Source organism: Dermacentor variabilis, chromosome 5, assembly GCF_050947875.1.
Source record: "Dermacentor variabilis isolate Ectoservices chromosome 5, ASM5094787v1, whole genome shotgun sequence".
Classification (NCBI taxonomy): Eukaryota; Metazoa; Arthropoda; class Arachnida; order Ixodida; family Ixodidae; genus Dermacentor; species Dermacentor variabilis.
This window is the reverse complement of record NC_134572.1, coordinates 35,612,501-35,637,298: the sequence shown is the minus strand read 5'-3', so window position 1 is coordinate 35,637,298 and position 24,798 is coordinate 35,612,501. Positions and strand designations below refer to the sequence as shown.

The following is a 24,798-nucleotide window of genomic DNA, read 5'->3' as shown; positions in this document are numbered from 1 at the left end:
CGTGGCATCGGAACATGCCTGGAAACGCCTGGAAACGCCTGGCGGGGAGCGTTGCGGCGACGCCGAACGGGCCAAAATGTCTGCCGCCCCGCCGCAGTCGCGCCTGGAAACGCCTGGAAACGCCTGGCGGGGAGCGTTGCGGCGACGCCGAACGGGCCAAAATGTCTGCCGCCCCGCCGCAGTCGCGCCTGGAAACGCCTGGAAACGTCTGGCGGGGAGCGTTGCGGCGACGCCGAACGGGCCAAAATGTCTGCCGCCCCGCCGCAGTCGCGCCGGCAAAACCGCGTGTCGCAGGCGAAACGCAACAGAAGGTACGACGAAATATTGCGTCTGAAGGTTTTGGAGGAAATTTTTCTTCCATCTAATTTTGAAACTAATTTTAGCCACACTGTGTTTTGGTTCTTCAAGGGGTTCAATAAAAGTGGTTGTTCTTTACCGGGTTGGTTAAAGCGCAACGCTATCTAAAACAAGAAAACCAATCTTTAGAGAGACTATCAGAATAGTTTTTGATGTTAACACTTTTGTACACAAAATGAAGGGTGAAGTCTAGGGTTTGACGAAAACTCGTCTGGCGAGGAAAGAACATGGCTGAATAAACGTACACTCGCCGACTAAAAAAATTCAAAACACACATTGACGTTTCGGCGCCTAATACGGGTGCCTTGTTCACAATGAACGAATGCATGGTGGACTTTATAAAATACGCGTCGGAAGACGTAATGCGCTTGCATACAACTCAGGGAGGGGTCCCCGTGTCCGGTTTATCGTGTTAGTAGTAGATTGTATGCAGAATGATTCAAGGAGCAATCGGGATGATAATTTTTTCTCTCTTTCGATGATAGAAGCCGAATGTTAGTTAATACTGTGTCCAGTCTTTTCGTGATGCTCTGCCAGGGCGCTGGAGACCGTGTGTCCTTTGGCTACATCATTGCGATGCTGCTATAGCCTAATTCTGCAATCATTCTGCATACAATCTACTACTAACACAATAAACCGGACACGGGGACCCCTCCCTGAGTTGTACGCAAGCGCATTACGTCTTCCGACGCGTATATAATAGAGACCAACATGCATTCGTTCATTGTGAACAAGGCACCCGTATTGGGCGCCGAAACGTCAATCTGTGTTTTGAATTTTTTTTCATTTGGCGAGTGTACGTTTATTCAGCCAAAATGAAGGGTGAAGCACGGCTGGAAAGGTTGGCCAGCTCAACAGTATTTTTAGACAGTAATAGTTCTCCCCATTTAGGATTTCTTCAAGAAAGCTCGAAATGGGCATCAAAATAACCATAAGCACGCTAGCAACTGTTAAACAACTTCATGAGCTATGTATTGAAGAACTCTCTCTTACGTCTGGTCTGCAATGTCAATAGAGTACTTAAGCCTCTGGAAAATTGTTGTTTTGAAAAAATGCCGGAATCAGACACCCTTGAACATGCATTTTTCCTGTCAGCGAGCTGATTGACGAAGTTCCTGAACTTAAATTTGAGGGACAGTTAGGGGATACAAACGCGAAATTGAATATTGCGGTAATGGCGGCAGATTTTATCCACATTAGACAACGTGAGGCTTGAGATGGAGGAAAATGATGTAGGAAAATAACTTATAACAAATGATGCAATAATTTTGCAACGATATTTAAGCCCTGGTTGAATAGCGAGTTGTGTTGAGGCCTACCACGTTGTCTTTTTTGTTTTTTGCCGCTTTGTCTCAAAGCTAGTCACTGTGTTAATAGCAATTGAGAGCTGCATAAGGACTATAGAGGTGAATATTATGGCTGACACCTTGCTGCCCAATGTAAGGTTTCGACAGGTTACAGAATTGAAATAATATACCATGTTCGATTTGTTCGTTTAAGAACTGTTGAGGAAAGAAAACATAGGCTACCTCACAGCTGGCTATCACAAGACGCAGTTAAGAATTGAGGCTACCCCTTTCTTCATTGAACACGTACAGACATATCACACGATACAGAAACATACCAAGTTTACAGAACGAAGATAATTATCAACAATGCAAGAAAATGAAGCTAACCAGAAGCGTCCCATGTACACCCGTGTTAATTAAAATAAGTTGATTTAGTTGCATGATAAAGAACCTCAGGTAGTCCAAATTTCCGGAGTCACCCACTACGGCGGGCCTCATTTGTGGTTTTGGCACGTAAAACCTCATAATTTATGTTTAATAGAAGTTGATGACTACTGGTCAATGCAAAAACTATTACACGAGCACATGGAATTGTCATTTTTTATATTCCTGAAAGCAAAGACTCAGTGAAAGTAGAGTTCGCAAAACTCTACATGCGGTTAGATGAAGTAAATGAGCTTGCTACCCAAAGGGAAATCCAATAGGACTGTCACAGAAAATCTGTCTCGCAGGTGTGAGCATGCGCCAAGTATTTTGGGTACAGATAAATAACGTCTGTCCAAGTGGCTTGTGTTATCGTGCCAAGCGGTTGATCATATTTAATATGATATGGAGGGAGGCATAATAAAAAGAAAACACGGTCAAGGAAATGCGTGAAGCTCTGTATTATGTGTAAACTTCGAGAATGTTACTTGTTACTGTGGCACGAACTGGGGTATATTGTGTGGTGGCATCACACCCTCGAAAAAGTACAAGTTCTTTAAAAGTCTGAAAGTGAAGTGTAGAGTTAAGAGTCCTACTTTGTAGTGTCACATGCAACGCATGCGCTACTTGCTGCGTTTCGCTTGTTTCACAGACTTGTTTTATAGCAGTACTGGTACCCATTAGGAAAAGTGAAGCCGACAGCAGCACAGTACCGTGGAGTAAGTGTTTTCTTTTCCCTTCGCAAGATTGGATATACCTAAGAAGTGAATCTGCTCACCGCTACGAGCATTCGCGTAACGCCGGTGGTTACTTAGTTCGGGAGAACTTCGACGACAGCGGACAAAACTTAGGAAACCTAGCCATTCGGCGAGGGCTGTGAGAAAACCTGCGCTTAATTATCTTGATGCGTGACCTTTCCCACAAGACGTGCAAGTGCGCAATAGGCAAAAAAATCATGTTTGCCTCAGACAGGTGCACGTAAGCAAATATTCCGCTTGCTTATGCAGATGACTTTTCCTTTTAGCATAGCCGACAACTCGAATGTGTCCGCTGCTGAGGCTATTACAGCTTCGCGGGAAATGACGTTTTGTTTAAGAGGCAGCTGTCAAATATATAACAAAACGGTGTACATGAAGTCTATGCGCAACATTCGGGATTTGCATAACTAACGCTTCTCCTTTCAGCGGCTTCTGACGTTGTTGGAGGCACTTATGGTCGGCTGCCTCGCACAGTTTACATACAGTCCGTCTGCGAGGGACTAGAGCAAGGAGAAAGGTCTGCGAAAAATACCGTTTCCAGCCTTAGTGAGTTCTCTGCGTTGTAATTTCTCATTTCTGGTCCTGGACTGGTCTAATAATTGAAGTATACCGAATATGGATAGCAACTTAAACATTGTCATCATCACTGATAAGCGCTTCAAGGTGGGCTAACCAACGATGTCGAGCCATTCACTAAATTGCTGTGGGGGCAAAGAAGGCTCCATGTATTGGAAGTTTGCGTTCAGGCTATGTGTTTGAGTTCTAGCAGATCTAACTATAACACAAACTCGACACGCTGAATTTCCCACTTCGTTTTTCATTTTCTCGGAGAAACCCCGCTCGTTATTTTATGTTCTTTTCAGATGTTCAATCACGTATTGGCTGAACTTCTGCTTTCCTCCTTGACTTTACTTATGCCGGAGACGCAAAAATGAAACCTTCATGCGAAAGAAGGCAGAGTGAAGCGAGAGGTTGGGAGTGGTAAACGCTAAAGCTTCATGTGAAAATAGAAAGAAAATGAGGATGGACAACTTAAGGCAGTTAATTAAATATTTTGCCGAAAGTGCAATATAAAAGAGAGACAAAGCAGGCGTAATTTTTATTTTCCTTATATGATATGCGCCCTTTTGCATGCTGTCCTGCGCGACGAACTGGCGGTGACATGTTTTTAATACTAGGCACTGACACTCTATTCACAATGTTTAATTCTAGGCCCGATACTGTATTCACCATTGTCTGCTAGAACGGCAAAATGTGTAACCATAGAGTTCCAATAAACTCGGACGTAGATTGTGTCTTCTTCTGCGAGCACTTAGCGAGCATATATAATTATCAAACTTGTTCACTGAAAAGGTTTAAGGGGAGCTTTTATAGAATAGTGACAGCTGGACACCTATGGCCCTTTAAAACAGCTGCCCTGAAAAGCTTTGAGTCCCCAACGCTAATGCAAATTGAGGTGAAAATTTCGATCCAGAAGCTGATTTACTTTTTCATAACCATGTGTCTTTTTCAGAAATGCTACGGATTTTGAGAGAAGCTTTGTTTATTTTTGCTGCTAATTACCTACTTGGAAGTGAATATTCGGTGGCAGCATTAAAGATCGACGGGTCTACCTCACTGAAAAGCGCGGTGGAAGGGGTATCAAGTGTCGTGAGTAAAGCGGCATCTGCTTTAACAAACACGTAATTAACTTTTTTCCGCTTCCATTTCGCCACGACAAAGTAAAAAGAGAAATAGCGACAGAGAAAATGCATGGTTGGATTAGAGTTTTTAAGGATACAACGAAAGCAGTGCTCGCTGGTGTCAGCCGCACAAGAAACCGATGTGGCACGAAAAATAATTGGTCCTTGGCAAAATAGCGAAATATGCACTTTCATCGTTTCTTTCTGCGAATTAATGCGTGCGTCTTATTTATGTGCCAGGGCACTCCAACCGATGAGTGTTGTGTACTTTGTGCTTGCATCAAGTTTTGTGTCTTCCAGATAAAAAGGTTTAATTCTAATTTGAAGCTCTGCCAAGAAGTACTCGCTATATGCATTGCTATCCTCAAAAATTTGATAATAATTAATTTTCCTACTACTGCTGCATAACCGTTCACAAAAAGAAAGTAAAAAAAAAAAGCATGCGAATTGAACAAGCCGATGACGTCCTGTAATCGCAACATACATGCTGCACATCAAGATGTAGGTGGAGGGCGCCAGTACTTCGAAGGAATCCTGGACCAGTGCCAAATTAATTCTTTGGATATCGGCAAGGTGGAGAGGAAGTTAAAAAAAGCGTCATGTGCTCGGGTGTAACACGGAGCTCGTGACATTGTGTTGCTATCATGCGATGACAATTATTTCTTTCATCTTACGAATGTCACGCCCGACGTAGATTGAGTACAAATGGCCCCATCGACTACGCCAAGTAGCGGTGCAGGACTCGGAAGCATTCAATGAAATACGCTGTCAACTTTTCAGATGGTAGAACTGTAATCTCAGCCCTTCGAAGAAATGCTTACGACATTTTAAATAATTTTAGCCTAAGTCGAAGGCTTATCTGTTTTTTTTCCGAGTCTTTGTGGAAAATACTGTGGAAGATAGCCATTTATTAAATCGCAGCTTGCTTAGCGAAGCCTCGAGAAAAATTGCTTATCGTGGCCGCTGCGTGCGTCACATGCGTAGGAGAGCACGCGGAATCGAGTAGAGAGAGAGCAAATGATAAATGAGGGGTAGGAAGGTTAACCAGGACTGATCCCGGTTGGCTACCCTACACTGGTGAAAGGGAACAGGGGACGGAAAGGTTAAAAGAAGAAGAGAAAGTCCGCTGGGGATATCGTCCGGTCACTCAGTCCGGATCACAGACGCTGACTAAATCCTGTAGCTTTCAAATATCGCAGCAGCGCTATTGTGGCCTTTTGTAGCTGCGTTATGCGAGGCCATGATCCCAAAATCTTGTTTAAGGTAAACGGTCTTCTATCTAACTGGTTGAGAGCTGTGCAGAGATCTTGTCTGTCGTTTTCAGAAGATGGGCAGTGGCGCAGTAGATGTTCTATAGTTTCCTCGACACCGCAGACAATGCACTCGGCGCAATCAGCCATTCCAATAAAAAAGTATATGCATTGGTGAATGCGACGCCCAAGCGTAAGCGGCGCGGTATTGTTTCCACATTACGCGGAAGCACTGGTAACAGCCGCAGTTGCATAGATGGATCGAGGGAATGCAACCGATGTTGAGTGAATTCAGGTGTGTACCACTTCTCCAATGGCATGCGGTGCGCTAGCTTGCTTAAGTGTTGGGCTGCGTCAGTCCGCGATAAAGATACAGAAACAAGGGTTGCTCCTTTGTGTACTTTCCTAGCAGCTTCGTCAGCGAGGTAGTTGCCGGAGATGCCGCAATGGCCAGAGAGCCACTGAAACACTACATCGTGTCTTTTCGCGATCGTGTGATGGTGCATTTCTCGTATCTTCGACACTAGTTGTTCAGAGGACCCGCGATGAAGAGATGACAGAAGACATTGTAAGGCCGCCTTCGAATCGCAGACTATTGCCCACCGATTAGCCGGTTGCTTGTTAATATAATCAGCGGCACCTCGGAGGGCAACAAGCTCCGAACAGGTCGATGTTGTCAAGTGAGAAATCTTGTATCGGATGCTCAGTGATCGTGATGGTATGACCACTGCGCCGGTGGAGCTGGTCTGAGTGGAAGAGCCATCCGTATATATGGGGACTCGGTCAAAGCAGAAAGTGTGCAAACAATCCAGAGCTGCTTGCTTCAAGGTCAAGTTGGGCAGGTTGGTCTTCTTTCTTATCCCTGGAGCCGTAAGACGCACTTGAGGTTGTTTTAAACACCACAAAGCTGAGGTTGAACGTGCTGAGGGCGTGAAGCCCGATGGTAAGGAGGCACGATGGATGCTGACCTTGTTGGAGAAGGACGCCTGTGGTCGTTCTGGCAGGCAGGGAAGAGAGCTTGACTGTATCCGTGAAACATGACGAACATGGGCCCTAAGCGTTTCAGTGCTAATGTAAGTCGTGATCGGATGGTCTTGAGCCATTATAATGGTTCCTGCTGTTGTGGCGCTCCGCGGAAGGCCTAGACAAACACGTAGTGCCTGCGCCTGCACGCTCTGAAGTTCTCGGAGGTTTGACTTGCATGTTTTAGCAAGCACGGGAGAGCTATAGCGTAGGGTTCCAATGAAAATTGTTCGATATAACTGCAGCATGGAGCCCACTGACGACCCCCATGTTTTTCCGGCGATGAACTTGAAGACGTGAACAATAGATGTGAGGTTCTTCTTCAAGTGGGCAACGTGAGGGCTCCAAGAAAGGTCCCAGTCTACAATGAAGCCTAAAAACCGATGATTTCTCTTGTAGGAGATAGGCTGACCATTGATGCATACTGGATAACAAGTCATCGCTTTTTCGCGTAAAAGCGACTAATGCACAATTTTCTGTTGAGATGGTAAGGCCTTGTGTATGAAGATAGTCAGATGCCTGTGTTGCTGCTTTCTGTAGCTGTGCGCGAACCTGCAGGCGAGTGACCGCTGGTGTCCAGATGCAGATGTCGTCGGCGTAGACTGAAACACTCACGGTTTCCGGTAGGGGTTCGGCCAGCCCAAGAAGCGTGAGGTTGAAAAGAATAGGGCTTAGAACACCACCTTTGGGAACGACTCGGCATGTGTAGTGGTCGGTAGTCGGACCATCTTCCATACTTACGAACAAGGACGTTTGTGTCAAGTAATTTCTGATCCATCGATATACTCGCCCTCCTAGTTCAATTGTCAAAAGTGCGTCTAGAATGGCTTGATGGTAAACGTGAGCGCATTTAACGTCAAGAAAGAGTGCTACTGATAATCACTTCGGAGGTTTTTGCTGTGCTACAGATTATAATAGACCGATGACACTGTCAATCAATGAACGACCGCGTCAAAATTCCGCCATAGAGTCAGGGTAAATATTGTGGCATTCAAGGTACCATTCGAGACGCATGAGGATAATACGTTCCATGAGCTTCCCAACGCAGCTGGCAAGAGCTATAGGCCGATACGATGCCGATTCGAGTGGTGACTTTCCGGCTTTTAGAAGCAGTGCCAAACGGCTGTATTTCCATTCCTGAGGGACGACACCATTTTGCCATGGACTATTAAAAAGGCTACGGAGTTCTCTTCGTGCTCCACGACCTAGGTGGCGCAAAGCACTTTATGTGTTGTCATCGGTTCCTGGTGAAGACGAACACCTACTAAGCGCCAAAGCGGCTTCTAACTTTTCCATAGTGAATGGAGCGTACATACTCATCGTGGACCGGGGATGTTGCCTAAAGCCATGTCAGGGACTAAAACTGTGCCGCCGGCGACTTTCGCACAAAATTGCAACGTCTATCTCACGGCGGTTTTGATAGAGAGCAAGGTCGTTAAAAGGGTGTCGTTGCTGGGGACTCGAGCAAAGACCCCGTAGGGTACGCCCCACACGGGACAACGGCTTGCGGGGTCCAGGGAGTCGCAAAAGCATTTCCATCTTTGATCCGCTAACTTATCCATTCGGCGTGTGATCTTCTTTTGCATGCGCCGAGCTTCTAGAATTGACTTCGTGCGCCTGTACCTCCTTTCAGCTCGGCGACGTAGTGCACGAAGTCTTTCCAATTCAATGTAATTCTCTGTACGCTTTGATGAATGTGTGAAGCAGCATGTACAATCTTGCATTGCGTCTGGAATTATGTCTTCTAATGTGCGTGCGATATGTGTCTTGCATGTGTCCTCTACACGATCTTGAAAGTGTGACCAGTCGATTTGGTGAGACACAACCGGTAATGCGGTGTCTAGTGCATCGACTCTCACATAGGTCCGAATGTGATCTTTTCCATGGATTTCAATATCAGTGAACCACTGCACGCTCGAAGTCAGGCAACGTGACACCAAAGTCAAGTCAAGGCAGCTGCTGCACGTTGTTCCTCGCGGAAATGTCGGACTTCCGTCATTTAGAAGACAGAGGTTGTGGCCTGATGCAAAGGATATTAGTGACCTGCCCCTCGAATTTATCCTGGAGCTTCCCCATATATGCTGATGAGCGTTGAAGTCCCCTGTTATTATCCAAGGACCGGGAGTAGCAGCCATAATATCTTCTAGTTTTTTGCTATAAAACTGACTTGTTGGGGAAAGGTAGATGCCAATAAGAGTAAAAGACAGCCTCCTCTTTTTCACGATAATACAGACGTATTGGTTATAGTCGTGTGGCGCTATGTGTTGGGAAAGATACGTAAGGTCTTTGAGAATGTAAACCAGAACCTCACTACTACGGACACACGTGGTTGAAACAAAATGTTCATATCCTGATAGTCTTACGGAGGCTGATAAGTTCGGTTCACGGATCACCAGTTTAGGAAAGTGGTTCAAACATAAACTGTCGAAAATCCGAAATACGTAACCTCAGGCCTCCCACATTCCACTGGAATATAGATGCACTTTTGACATCATCAAGGAATGATCGCTGATCTTGTCGATGAGCCATGGTTCTGCTGTAGAAGTTTTCAAGCACGGGACTTCGGAAGGCTCGCAAGAACCAGATTGATCGCATCCAGCACTTGCAACGAACTTCGAGCTGTTGGTGTCTGTAGCTTGTCCAGAAGAACACGAATAGCACTCACCAGAGAGCTGATCATGACAACAAGTTGTTGATCCTGGTCCGAGAATTTATCAGGGACAGACGAAATATCCCTTGCTGTAGAATTCTGATTTTGCTCAGTAGGGGCATGTAGCCTCGGGAGTGCAGGCCAAGCGTCAGCAGCCGTGCGGTTTGATGCACCTTTGTCCTTTGAGCTGACTGTGTTTGGCCTGCGCGGAAGAGTGGGTGGTAATGTACTGGGCTGGCGCTCTGCAGAGGCTTTGAAGGTTCTTGATCGACGTCGACGACGTGATCGTCGTCGCTTAATAGATGCTGATGCTTCTCGGTGAGACGAGTGGTCTCTAACCATTTTCTTCAATATTGCCATTTCCTTTCGAATCAAAGGGCGTTCCTTCGAGGATGCATCGTGAGGGCCGCTGCAGTTTGTGTACTTCAGCACACTGGCCTCGCACGTGTTAGTGGTGTGGGGCCCAGTGCAGTGAGAACAGACGGTAGTGTAATTGCATACACTACTCACATGGCCAAACTTCATTAACTTCCAGCACTGTAGCGGTTTTGGTATAAGCGGGCGAACTGCGTGTCGGAAGTGGCCCACTTTTACATGCGATAGGAGGGATTTGCCCTTAAGAATGATCATAACACACCGTGACGTGCTGAGACGAAATGCGTTTGTGATGATGGTGTTTTCTGTAGGCGGCTTGATTAAGATCGACAGGTCGGAGTCGACAATGGTCTCGTCAACATCGTAAATTACGCCAGTACTGACTTGTTTGCTCAGCGGAATATGAGGGCGGACTTTCATCCCGTCAAGTTCCGTGACTTTGCGCAATGAATCCAACGCAGCCGCCTGTTCTACGTCAGTCGCTAGGACGTTGTTACGGGTGTTCACTCTGGTGTCTTTGATTTCGTTCGGAATCAGTGCCTCTAGATGTGAAGACACGTCTTGCCTGTTGAGGCGTCTCAGGTTGTCAGTGGTGAGAACTGGTGCGAACAGGATGGTGAGCTCCTCGGTATGTCGCGAAGATCTCACGGTGTACTCACTCGAATTCGATGATGCGCTGAGGAATCTTCGCTTTGCTTTACGACTCCGCAACAACTCGAAGGTGTCGTCACAAGAATCTTCACTGCTGGCATAGTACTGCATGGTGTCGTCGCTGTCAGTGTCGCTCTCGGTGCCATTGCGCTTCCTGAAGGCAACCGCCGCGGGCACTGCCGAGTCCGGCGGACGCGCCTGAGACTCCATCTTCATCGCAGTTAAGGAGGAAACAGCAGTTCAAGGCAGAGTCAAAGAAATTCACAAAATAAGTAGAGGTGGAAGACTCGGCGTTCTGCCTGAAAAGCACTTCCTTTTCTATCCGGGAGCGAGTAAGTTTTGATTAGGCCAAAGGCGCAGGAATGAAACGGGCTGAAAAGAGTTAACGTTACCGCTTTATTTCTCGTTGTGCCGCTCTTTGCATGCACATCTTCTTATCATTTTTCCCTCGATAAACATCATACATCAGCGTTGTCCTCGTTACATCACTGCGCCGACGGATTGCATCCTGCGTTCGCATGAACTGCAGTTTGCAAGTCGACATAGCTTGTGAACGCGGTGGTGCATAAACGTAAACATTGCTTCACATTAAAGTTGTGACCTGCGTGGTGGATCTATATTGCGTGAAATACATGTCGCACATGGTGAAAGGTAAGTCAATTGCGCGCATTACTTTTATTTGTGCGGCATTTAATTGAGTCCCTAACGAAAGCTTCACTTCGCATATCGATACCAACGTGTGTGGTGGTTCCCCATAATTTTTTTAACGAACAATCACAATATCACAATTAATTTTTAATTGACGTCTATTCATGCTGCTACACCTAGCATCGTGTCTTGTTGCTTGTCGTTCTGGTGAACTGAATTGAATTGTGTGGTTTTACGCGCCAAAACCCCGATTTTATTATGAGACGCGCCGTAGTGGGGGACCCGGGATTAATTTTGACCACCACAAGACAAGAGCATTTTCACATTTCGCTCTCATCGAAAAGAGGCCCCCGCGGCTTGGATTTGATCCCGCGACCTCATGTTTAGCAGCGTAACACCATAGCCGAAGCCATCGCTGCCGGTCTTCGTTCTAGTCTTAGGCATTTTACCGCTAAATATTTCTGATTTCTCATATATTTTGCTTCAGCTCTGTATTTTCTCTATCAGCGATGTCTTGCTGGCACTGCCGCGTTCGTGCTGGCCTTGCAGCGTGACTTGCAGCCTACTGAACTCCTACAGACGGATGGAGTCTTGGCTTTTGTGACCCACATCTGTATCGTCATCAAAATCAGTATGCTGAAACACTCAGTATTTATTGGACCTTTTTGCTAGCTCTTACGAGTTGCGCAAAGTTCTTCGAGTACCCTCTGTGACATTTTTACAAGAAAGAAAGTTCCCTAAAATGAAAAATCAGAGTTGAAAAAAAAACGGAAATAAGAATTCGTATTACTCCCATTTCTGCGGGTTCAGCAAACTATATTTGGGGAATGGAGTATAAGTGCGAAGAAGGATTCGTAGATGGCGCCACAATACTGTGCCGACAAAGCTGGGAACAGAATCTAGGGTAATTGGAAGTTCAAATAGACAACCCGCAGTCGTAAAGAAAAAAAAAAGGCACAGAAACAAAGACGGCAAATCGCAAAGGATGGAAACTAAAATATTCTCAGAGATGCATAAACACGGCAAGAAATCACGAGAAAAAATTTGTACTATAACACACAGGACAGTGCCTTGCTTTTTGAGGCCCTAACTTGCTGTCTGAGGACAAACGCCTGTAGGCACAAGTATCCGCAACACGAGGTAGCATGCGTCTGCTGCAGCAAAAGTTCAGAAATGACTCAACTCATCTGAATTGAATGCCAAAACATTCGCCATGACAAGATTCTACAGAGTGTCCACCTTCCAGAAGCAGTGGAATTCAAAACTAATGAGAGCGTTAATTATTCAGTGGTCGAGATAAGCAAGAGACGCTAAAGTATGGGTTTAAAAAAAACAGGAAATAGATGAAGCCGAGTTTGTTACCAGCATTGTTAACTTTACAATACCGATATGGAAGTTTTAATAAGAAAGAAAGAATGTACAGACAGGGATGATGCTAAACTGCAACAGGTGTATACAGTAAAACCTTCTTAGCACAAGCAGGCTAAGTGATCATTTGTCGCCGCCCCCATTTTAAATCATTATCTTCGTCACTGAAACCTCCTAGATTTCTTGGCGTGGGCGTAATGCAAACGTTTTTCAGATGCAATCTCTGTAAAACAGAGTTCTGTACATGTCAAGCCGTGCGTACTAAAGCGGGCGAAAATAGGGGTTGGCGTTATATCGAAGCGACACGTATACCTATGTTCATAATAAGAGAAGAGGGGACTACTTTAATGATATCCTGCAATGTTTTGCGAAGGAACAGCAGGTGCAATAGCAGCTGACTAAATGCATCGTATCTGTCGGTTATTGATTATTTACTTTAAATATAAATCATTGCATTCAATCTGATTATTTTTTTTCACCGAGATCTTCTATAGCAAACAAACTGACCATGGTATCGCCTTAGTCGCGTGTCGCATTCTGACTTCGGTCTACTTGAAATATACGGGTAACAGCGCAACCAGACGACAGCAAGAAGGGAGACACGCACACACAGCCGCTGACTAACAACTGGTTTTTATGGCAAGGATAGCACACCTTATATATATATGCCAGAGTGAAGCAAGGGCAATGAAGGGGAAGAACATGTCAAGGGTGATAGCGTGCCAGCTACGCAAGCGCAATAGAGCAACCAAGCGCAACAAAACGCAATTATTTTTCTTTTTTTTGCAGTTTGAACCCCCGATAGCCTCATCCACAAGATCAAATTCAGTATCAAGACGACGATAGTATATATAGGAAATAGCAGTGACAAGACCACGACCATCAGCATAGAAGCGTAGGTATAGTTTGTGGCGCGAAATACATTTCTTGAAAAGCGACAGAAGAAAGGAAGACAATGAAGCGCCAATACATCTATTGAAAAGAGTCAGAAGAACGGAAGACAGGGAAGCCTCAAAGTCAAGCGCCACAAAATATACCTAAGAAATCTAAGCACCAACTTGCCCAAGAAGAAGTCCTTTTAGTTTACAAGCCTACCACATTATAAAATTTGGTAGCAAGTGTTTTAGCACAACTTCCCTTCCTCTCTTTGATGCTGAATTTAATCTGGATGCGGCTGTCGGGGGTTCAGATTGCAAAGAAAAAGAAAAAAATAATTGTTGGCATTTTGTTGCGCTTGGCTGGCTCTATTGAGCTTGCGTTGTTGGCACGCTATCCCCCTTGACATGTTTTTCTCCTTCAGTTACCTTGCTTCCCTCTGACATATATAAGATGTGCTATCCATGCCGTTAACGAAATTATGGGTTTTACGTGCCAAAACTACTTTCTGATTATGAGGCACGCCGTTGTGGGGGACTCCGGAAGTTTCGACCGCCTGGGGTTCTTTAACGTGCGCCTACATCTAAGTACACGGGTCCTTTCGCATTTCGCCCCCATCGAAATGCGACCACCGTGGCCGTGGTTCGATCCCGTGACCTCGTGCTTAGCAGCCCAACACCATAGCCACTAAGCCACCACGGCAGGTATCCATGCCGTTAAAACAAGCTGTTAGTCAGCGCTTGTGTGTACGTGTCTCCTTTCGTGTGGTCGTCTGCTTGCGCTGTTACCCGTATGTTTCAAGCTGAACCAACTCGCTCAAAAAGAAGTATTGATGACTTGGGTCAAAATCGCAAGAGAAAGAATTATATCGTATATTTTTCTTCCCATGAAGATTACCTTTATTATGTTTTCTCAAGAAGGAGTGGGCGTAATTCAATTGTAAGCCTGAAAAAAATCCGTACTGTGAAAGCCTTATCGCCTTGCGTCATGTGCTGTATGCAGAGTACATGCCTGCTGCTTTTACTGAGGTGCTTATTCTTAGGTTTCTGCCTTCGCAACGCCATCGCATTGTGACGGACGTGAAGTTTGGAGGTCACAAGTTCGCCGAGATTTTCGAGGACAAGAACGATGCTGGTTCTCTTACGTGCAATCTTCTGGGCGACAGGTGGGTAGTCACGAAATTGTAAAACATCGTTTCATGAAAAAAAATGTGATGAAATTCAGTCTTTAATGAAGGTTCGCACAGAAAAGAGAACAGGAACAGTTGTGAATAAGCTGTGCTGGGAATTCTCCTGCGATATGGGCATGGATTATCAAGTGCCTACATTTAGTTAAAAACCGAGGGGCCTCAGGCCAGAGTACTTGAGCCGCCATATTTACTGCCGTGTGTGCAACGAAGACCACCTCAGTATCATAAATTTGGAGCACTTCGTGTTAGCTAACAAGGAAGTGTTATGTTATCAACCAAGTGACCGACTGATTTGCAAACAGTGCTGCTGACACAGGCTCAACTGGCACGTCCACTGTTGAATTTCACAGCGATTCTCTTTTGCCGGTATTTTGTCAGCCGACCCAAGTGTCATTATTGCCATGTGCTTGGGAAGCATTGAAACGCTAGGAGAACTTTAATCGAACTTGTGAACTGAAGGAGCATGCCATCCGGCGCCACACAGCACAGAAGTCGAAGCAATGAGCCTTGTCGTCATTGGGACTCGGGTAAACCAGCAACAGTTTATACTTTAGTGTGATGATTGGAAGAGCGGCAGTCGTAGTTGACAGGACACTGTTGTGCACTTTCTATTAGAGTGCACAAATAATAGAAAAAGCGGACATTTATAAAATACTTGCACTATTTCAGCGACAGATGTTGAATTGCTGAGCTAGAAGTGCTAATTTTTTATCCTTGCTTCTTATGCACTACCTGTCAAGCCGTTATACGAGATATACAGTTTTACTGCACATTTACTACATTTGCCGGTCTTCTCTACATCGGTTATACTTGCCATAGCGACATGACTTGTAACGGTGGTTAGAACTACTAATTTGAATATAAGAAGTAAATATGAGTACTGTTGAGTTTGTTAAAGTGATTGTGTACGTTTGCCATTGCCGACTTGCTTCTTTAATGACTGGGCATGACAAGGGAAACGAAATTACGGTGTCTGCATATAAGTTACTTATGTACTATGCCATGCACGCACGTGGTGCGCTTGATGATGATGATGAAAATGTTTTAGTTAAAGGAAAAGGGGAGGGGAGTTAGGAGAAGGGTGGTCGGATTCTTATTCCGGAATTCCGTTGGCTAAGGCCGCTGCCCTAGCTCCAACTGAACGTGTACGTCTAGTTCCGACAGTGTGTGTACTCTTCCGACAGGATACTTATAGAACATTTGTTGAAGTTCATCCCAAGCGCGCTTGTCACTGACGTAACGATGGAAGAAATGGAAGTGTTCGTGGACAAGTGCGTCGACCGAGAGCCGGAGACAAAAAGATCCTCCCTGTTGGATCTGTTAGGCACCGCACTTCAGAGCCTCCTGATATACCCAGGTAAACGTTGCTATTTCACTCGTGCGCCCCACATTAACCAATATCGCACCAAATAGTGCTGACGCATGAAACTGCACGTGCAACTACACGAATGTGCACATAAATATGCACACTTCGGACACCTCAGCGTGGGAATATTTCTTTTTCTCTGCACAAACGCTTTTGGAATAAGTAGAAAATTTCTAAACGTGCAGCTAATACGTCCGCCGACTGAGAGGGAAGCAACAATTAAGAACAAAAAAAGTACAGCGGCATTTGAAGAAAAATAACGAAAAAAGATTCTTTGTCAGGAAATAATGTTTAGCTAGAAGCTCTTGTGACCGCTTTTTTCTGTACCTCGTTTGACAGAGTTCACCCACTGCGGCTTTGAACACCCGTTTCCTGCTTCCTGTAAGAGAAATGTAATATCACAATCTATACCGTGCCGTCTACCAAAGGGCATTGAACTCGACAAAATCCATCGAGTGCCACCATAAAACAGAAACAGCATCGGCAACACAAATGGTGAAATGCGGACATGTACGTAGGAGCAAAACAGTCTGATGATTGAAAAAGAAAAAAGAAAAAAAGTTAGATGCGGGACGTGACAGCGCACCGAAAAAGAAAGGGAGGGGGGGGAGAGAAGCACAGCTCATGTCTGTGCAATGTTCCCCCTTACAAGATAAGTAATGCAGTGAAGTGAACTAAAACCATGTTAACCCTTTCAGCCCCTAATTACCAGTGTATGACTGGCAAAAATCAATTCCTTCAATAAGAAGTTCAGACTTGGTAAAGTATATAAATAAAAGTTAAGAGCAGTGCTCTCTCATAACAGCGACATCATATTGCGTGCTTTTAATTGGAAGCGAGTTAAATCAAAACATTTTCAAAAGACACATGCGTGATTATTTTTAAGATGCTTGAAACAAGACTGTTTTCAAGCCGGATAATATCTGAAAAAACTAAAAAGAGAACTTCTTTTTGTGAATTTGACCCCAGGGTCAAAAGCATTTACGCTAGAATTGTCCCTAAGAAGAATGCCTTGTTTCCTGACATAAAATTGTCAAAGGCGGCAAGACAATGGTTGAGTGCATCTATTTACGATAAACATTGTGACGATGACCTCTGATCTTTTTAACGTTGGCAATATTGTTTGGGAAAACATATTTGTTGCAACTTTGTTGCCAGGTATATCATGTGATTCTAAATAAAAGTATTGTGCCTTAAGATGTGAATGATACGTTTTGACTGTGAAGAGATGGTAAATAAAATATACAAACACATGCGTAATGTACTAACTTATTATGATTAACTTTGTTTTGATTGTCATACAGGTAAAGGGTTGAAGTCTATACGGCAGTCACAACCAAAAGAAAAGACTGCGCCTGGTGGTCGAATGAATGAATACATTTTGTAATGTCATTGGTTTTAAAAGAAGGTGCCATGCCATGCCATCGCAAGCGTGTTACTAGCGCTTTAGTTTCAGAGAATATGAATCAGAATTAAATTTTATTATTATCGTACCTTTCCATTACAGTTGCTTAAATACGGAATCAGATTTCAGAGTCATAGACTGCATCGGCACTTCTGTGCATAGTAAACGTTAAGTAGATACCGTGACTATTAGCAGCGCTAACACAGCAAATTGGTACATGCTGAAAAATACAAAAATATAATATATAGAGGACTAAGCTTGAATGCAAAAGGAAAAAGAAATGAACTAATAAAAATAAAACATGTTTAACATTTCTGCTCCCGTCGTTGAATGAAGTTTCGAATTTCTATCTATTCTTTTTTAGGTTAAATATTGTTGTTCCTGCTGTGGTTAAAAATATCGTGTCGAATTCAAAAAGCTTCTCATTCGTAAGCACTCTTTGTCATTAACCTTGCACTTTCGCTAATTTTATGTTCCGCATGAGCGGCTGGCTAGAATTTGCTCCTACAAATAATTCTAGCGCAATCGCTTTTCATGACTGCGGTCACTGGGGAGGAACACACAGGGCTCTGCGTTGGTAAGTGCTGTTTACCGCTGAATGATGACTTCGCTAATGATATGCTCGATATCACGATAGGCCGGTATCTGCTCTTAAGAAGCAACATTAGCTCGGCGCCAACTCCGATGTCGCCTATCCGGATACATCTAAAATACAGGAATGCTTTTATGAGACAACCGCCTGACGGATTTGAATGAAATTTCTCACATTCGCGAGACAAAGTTAAATTATAGTGACCGTAGGAAGCATAATTTCGACCTGAGCATGTAATTTTTTTAAAAAATGCTATAAATCGACGTATAAAAAAAGAAGCGCAAGGTTGAAAAATTTGTGAGTCCGTATAAAATACCGATATTGTGGTTCTTTAACGTGCATCTGATAGAGCGTCTAAAGAGGACAAATGTGTTTTAATAAATTACAGCTCGCGCGAGAATTATCAAATGTTTACAAGCGTGTTGCAATGTCCTACTCAGAAATTAGTGTCATACTTTAGGACAATTTATATTACATCAATTTCGTGGGCTTTAGATGAATTTTGAGTGCAGTTTACAGAATTGTAATGTTTGTAATGAATTGTAATGTAATTGTAACTGTGATTGTATTACTTCATTTCCGATTTTAGAAGTTGTAAACTTGATAGTCTCGTTTCGAAAAATTTAGCAATTTTCGAAATTCTTTGAACCAAATCGACGGCCTAAAAAAATTCATTTCCCAACATCCCTAGAAATAACGTTTTTATAGGCAACAAACACTATCAGAATCGGTGCAGTAGTCCCCCTCCCCCCCCCCCCCCCCCAAAAAAAAAAAAGAAAGAAGAAGGTTTCTCCTTTCCTATGTATTATTATAGGCTTCGCCGGGCTCTTAATCGGCAAAACTTCGAGCGTAAGAAGGTTTTTGTAAATGCCGGCCTTGAAATACATGTATTTATGCAATGTGTTATTCTAGTCTTTTGCTATTGCACATATTGTTTAGATTGTTGATATTATTTAATGTTTAATTGAGGTTAATATTTAGGTTTTTAATGTTGTTCCAGTTTATATATATTACCTAAGCATTATCGATATATTATTTATGTATTTATGCTTATTTATGTTACTTAAATAAACAGCTACATTAGCACATTTCGTGATAGCGCTGATAAATGCCCCAAATCAGGTCTCATAGTTGTCATTCAAGTCGGCGAGTGCTGAATTGTTTTTTTTTCAAGTGTAAGAACAAGAGAAAAAAGAAAGAACGGTATGCCTCTGCGATGTGTGAAGACACTGTTGTCACAGGCATAGTATTTCCGGAGAATATATTCTGCGGTTATAAGCTTTTTTTTTTTTGCTAACCTATTGAGACTTGTTTTCCGTATTTCACGCACAGAGGATGGCAGCAAAATGTTCATCTTATGTGCTGCGCAAGAACACGTGTAAGAACTAAAATCTGATGCTTGAAAATTTGCCACGCAGGTACCAAATGGTGTGGGGCTGGAGACATTGCCAACAGCTACGACGACTTGGGGAGGGCCAAAGAGATTGATATGTGCTGTCGCGACCACGATCACGCCGATGACAACATATTGGCTTTCCAGACAAAGCACGGAATCAAAAATTTTAGGTTCTATACAATGTAAGCTTGTCATTACACTTCTGAAACGCGGCGAATTCCGCGTTATAAGAATAATCAGAAAGAACTGGACATCACCTAAAGTTTGTTTTAACCACAATTTCCAGATATTGGACGGTAACAGAACGGACGATTAGCTGAAATCATTTATCAAATAAGCCACTATAGAAGGTTTAGCAAGCAACGTAATGAAAATCTGTTTTTGATCGGATCTCGCATGGTGTATCTTCCGGCATTGACGAAACGATCCACGAAGGAGAGCCACGCTGTTGTAATGCGCACAGTTTCTTACAGTATTACTTAAAGAGAAATGTGGCGTCATCGTCTATTCGAGTTTCCAAATGTTCTCGCTGCCACTATGGAAATCCATAGAAGTGGGTGTACGACGCTTGTCTCGAACTTGGCTTGGCTTAAAATATAATAATTCCCACAGAAATAGCGCGTTATTAGAATAACTTAATTACAAGTCCTTCTTTACGCGTAATACACCTTTACTCGTTCGTTATTTTGATGGCTCACTCACAGTTTATATAGCAAGAGCGTGAATAAAACAAAAAAAAACAACTGATTGCAATTAGCGCACGCTGAGCGTAAAGGTTGAAGTTCTACCAAATTTAACGGGCGCCGGTCGTAACCACGTCTGATAAAATTACGCAACCCAGCATGAAAGAACAACAACAAAAAATAGGAAAAGAAAAAAAGCAGAACAACCATTTTACGTGTTTTAAAGAAAAATAAAAAAAATGTTAAACGCTAAATTTGGTAGAAAATCGAACAATTGCGACAGACGGAAATTTGCTAGGCACCTTCAAGGTTTCTTGACACTCCGAGACGCATGTCAATCGGAAGCGACCACTTGGAGCCGTTCCCACGCATATTATAGCCTGACAGCGCACGCTTGCCTCTAAGTAATTGTAAGAAAATTTGTGGCCACACCCTTTACAAAAATTGTAAAAAAATTACGAACTTGCAAATTTTCTTTACATTTTCCATACTTCATTTCGAATTTCTGGATGGTTCTACTTTAAGCTGATAGGAAGTCCACAACACTGTTACAGAAATTCGCTTTCCCCCTAGGGTTCTGATATGTATTTTTCCTGTGGAACTATGGTGCCATGCTGTGCGTTTTTCTTGTCTATTCCCTTTGATTCTTTCCATTCTTCTAGTAGGGTGCTGGGGAAGCGAAAGCTTTACATAATACCGCTGGTGGGGAGGTGGGGGAAGGTCTCTTTATCAAGAAACATCTAAACTGTTTCTTCTCTGTAGTAGTAGTAGTAGTAGTAGAATGATTACTAGTACTAGTACTACTAGTACTACTAGTAAAGTCCAGTACCACCACCACTACTACTACTACTACTACTACTACTTCAACTACTACTACTACTACGGCTACTACTAATAATAATAATAGTAAGAGAGAGAGATTATAAACCTGTTTTGGAGAGGATAACGGTTGGTTTCCTAGGGGTTTGGAGCAGACGAGGCAGCCGAAACTTCGTAATCCTTGCGCTATGACAGGTCGGTTCATTTAGAAACATTGGTGCAATCAACTCCGATGTGTCAATCGTGTATATTGCACATGAGGCATTCGGTTGGATACATACAAATGAATACATTATAGGAGAATCTTCCCTTTGGAAAGTGGAAAAAACGTCCATGTACCGTGCATTGAGTGCAAGTTAAATATCGCAGGCGGTCAAGAATTATCCGTAACTCCCCACTACAGTGGGTCTCATAAACGTGTCGGGGTATTGGCGCGTTAAGCCCCAGAATTTCATTTTAATTTAAAAATTTTGTAATAGTATAAGGGGTATAGTAGGAATCAGATCAGTTCCGACATTTTCTTCGCTGTGATGTACGCACTTACCTATTTCTATGACACAGTAATGCATGTTGTGGGATTAGAGCTACGTAACATTGACCGACCTTAGTGGCCTCATACTCCCCATGTCTACGTAGGCTACATTCATTTATTTAGAATCCCCAACTTTATAGAATCTTTTATTTGTAGCTGTTTGGCCAAAGGCGTATTAGACTAGTTTTTTTCGTATTTGCGGCATGTTAACACTTTACTACATGAATATATTTCAATCAGATAATCTTGGTGCCTCACGTTTATTTTTATTGATTGTTTTGTGTAAAACAGTCTCAGTTCTTTTTTGCTGTCGTTCAGCAGGACAACGTCCAAACACTTGCCCACTACTCGCGGGTTCGTCGTCGCCTTCTACCACAACTGACTCCGATGCCGCTCATCATGCTAGCGTTGCCACATAGTTACCCTCCCTCAGCAAAAGCGCTCACTGCATTGACCCATTGCCAATCGGTGCCGTGATTTCGGCCTCAACTTCTTTTCCTTAATATGTCGTCAAATGAAAACACACGTAAAACTGCGCTCAAATTTCGCGTGAGGGAGTATTGTAATCGTCGGGCATTTTTACATCGCAAAGGCGCTACCGATCAAGTACCAGCAAAAAAGGAAGCAACTGAAGATGTTTTGCAGCTACACACTGACGTTCTCGAAGAACGGTTCGGCGGCATAGCTGAGAAGGCGTAGGCGAATTTAGAGGTGCGGGGTATGTTGAGTGTGGGTCTGTGCCCTTCATTCTACGTGCAGCATCTGGTTCAACCCATCCCCTTGACCCGTCTTGGAATAAAGGATCGACAAACAGGGGTACAAAACTGCACATTAACCAGCGCGAATAAACGAGGGCGCAAGAAGACATATACAGATGACTAGCGCTATACAGTAGTCGGCGCTTTGTAGTTTGTCGCACCAAATGGCCAGAATTAAGTACTCCTCAGGAGTAAAATGACTGAGACAGGTCGGTCGACGTTTCGATAGGTGGACGTATCTTTGTCAAAGACGGCCTTGTTATCCATGGCTTGTTAGATTTAATGGGCTAGAAGACTGACGTCATCTGATGTCGCTGGTGGAAGCGGCTGTCTGCAAAGAAAGCAACTGAAAAGAAGAAGAAAACTTCCATTTCGTGTTTCCAGGCATAGACGTGGAAAGGGCTGAGTTTAAGAAAGAACGGCAAAAGCGGGGAAATGAAAGCAAACTGATGTATAAGAACCTCACATGTAATGAGGTATTGCGAAAATGAAAAACTATTGCACTAAGTGCCTTCTTCAGGAATGAGACTCTTGTGGGAAGTTAGAACTACTGTAGGTTGAGCTTATTCCAGTTGACAATGTTTTGCATACGCGGTAACGTCCTTACGTTAAGTCTCTTTTACACTGCACCAACAGCGAACTTTCTCTTGGTTCAGGTTACGTTCAGGTTAATGCCTTTCCAGGAATATACGTATATTGGTTCGACATCAGCGCCACATAAAAAGAAACTGTGTCCGATGTGTGTGCGTGTGTGTGTGTGTGTGTGTGTGTGTGTGTGTGTGTGTGTGTGTGTGTGTGTGTGTTTGTGCGTGTGTCTTTGTGAAGAGCTCAGGTGTTGTATTTGACGTTTATGGAGTGCTTAAAAAATTTATTTAGAGTTTTGCTGAACAATGCTTGTTTTTTGATCAGCATAACCACGAAAAAGATTTCAAAGAAAGCAATAGAAGCATACAAACACTTTCTTGGATTGTACTGGCATACAAAATGAGCAGATGCAACAAGACAACTACGATGAAGAACATCCCCAAAAGAATGAAAGAGCTTGTATGCTTTCCTCCATTTCTTTTTCACTTTCCAGGACAAACTGCGACGATGATGAGAAGTTCTTCAACTGCCTTGTCAACTCGACTAATGTTGTTACTGCGTCCGTCGGCATCGCTTACTTCGATGTGCTCAGAACCAAGTGCTTCAAATACGGCCATCCTTTAAAATGCACCAGTTACAATCCGTAAGCCTATACGCGTTCATTCGATTGCGCTTCGCGTGTCTCGGACGTCAGGATTGAAAGACGTACTCGATCCTTTCTCACGTTATGACACGGTAATGCTCTTACAGCTGCCTTTCATTATTCTTAAATATGTGAAAGAAAAATGGACTTCGAGGCTTGGGGCGCATGAATTTGTTGTGAAATGCCTTACACAACACTAAAACGTGACAATAATATCATGAAAGTGCCATATTAAATATGCAGCTCTGATGTACAAGTTTGCTTTAACTGCAAGAAAAACAGCGCCGATGGAGCTTTTTGTAGCGTACCACTTTGATTGTTGACAATACAAACATATATACATGGAAGCCTGGAAAGTAACGAAAAGTTGTCAATAACTTCTTTAGCCAGTTCAATGCGAAAGATTGCTCACGCTAACCCCTGTGGAGCTGCGCTGGCCTTTTGAATCATACATCGTTGATAGTACTAGACCATGGACTAACGGATCGTTGGATCGTTAGGTTGGAATCACTGGTCTGACGTGAACTGCGCAGCCACGTAATTGCGCAATTTCTTCTCTTAATCACCACCACTCATATGCGTTACTTTAGTAAATTCGTATTGTTATTACAGCACCAATAAGACCTGCGGCAAGCAAGTACACTCAACTGGATAGAAGGTTTATTGGTGTTTTTGTAATATCTTGACTATCGCGCCTTTAGCGCAGCATTAAGTCTTTAGGTCAGTTTTTGTCATAAGTTCGAGGGTTTGCAGGTACGGACGACACTGTCAGTCGACAAAAAGTCCTAAGCTGTCTATAACCTTTACCAGGAGAAAGGTCATTCCTTAAGTTACCTCCATTTCTTTGCTCGGAGCGAGAGTATAAAGCAAACGTATATTATGACTGCTACTTTCCACCAGTTTCCATTCTGAAGTAGTATAATACTTTTCAAACTATACGTTCCGGTTCCTCAAATGAAACTGTTGGGTTCTGAGAAGGTGGATTATATTGTTACATTTGTTGTGGCATTGGAGTTAGGTCATCATCTGCAACTGGAATGATTATTAACATCAAGCTCCAAGTCAGCAGCCGTCATAATGAAAAAGGATTGCAACGCTTTCTTCTTAGTAGTGACTCATAACGATCATCTGTAATAAGATGCAGGGTTTATAAATAACTTTCTTTTCAGGTTTCGTATGCTGCTACTTCGTCCGCCTTGCAAAAACCAAGAGGAGGACACGTCTCAACCTAAGAGATGGAGTGTCGAGTACCCGCCGAATTTTTTCGAGGCTTTCGTTAACAGGAGGAAATCCGACCTTATGAATGTGTTCTCGGCACCAGAGGATGATGACGCGGAGTGTTAAAACTGATGATGCCGTGGAACTGCCTACCGAAATACGCATAAAAATTAAGTCTAGGAGTTTGCAACTTGATTGTGACCACACACGTGCGTGAAGCTTATGTCTGCCGTACCTTTTGTGCGAGTATCACTGGAGCAAT

At 43.5% G+C, this 24,798-nt stretch overlaps 1 protein-coding gene across 2 annotated transcripts in view; it reads left to right on the top strand.

The window, feature by feature from the left end:
* Positions 1–3,157: 3,157 nt before the first annotated feature.
* Positions 3,158–24,798, top strand: part of LOC142581840 (uncharacterized) — a 22,120-nt gene continuing 479 nt past the window's right edge. Inside the window, exons 1-7 of one of the 2 annotated variants that reach the window (XM_075691289.1) lie at positions 3,158–3,344; positions 4,341–4,509; positions 14,393–14,515; positions 15,724–15,896; positions 19,321–19,480; positions 23,169–23,318; positions 24,488–24,798. The exon at positions 24,488–24,798 is cut by the window's right edge and continues 479 nt beyond it. In XM_075691289.1, coding sequence (XP_075547404.1) covers positions 4,343–4,509; positions 14,393–14,515; positions 15,724–15,896; positions 19,321–19,480; positions 23,169–23,318; positions 24,488–24,662 — 948 coding nt within the window. In that variant the 5' untranslated portion in view covers positions 3,158–3,344; positions 4,341–4,342 and the 3' untranslated portion in view covers positions 24,663–24,798. Of the gene's footprint in view, positions 3,374–4,340; positions 4,510–14,392; positions 14,516–15,723; positions 15,897–19,320; positions 19,481–23,168; positions 23,319–24,487 lie in introns of both variants that reach the window. The other variant, XM_075691287.1, reaches the window with a different exon arrangement.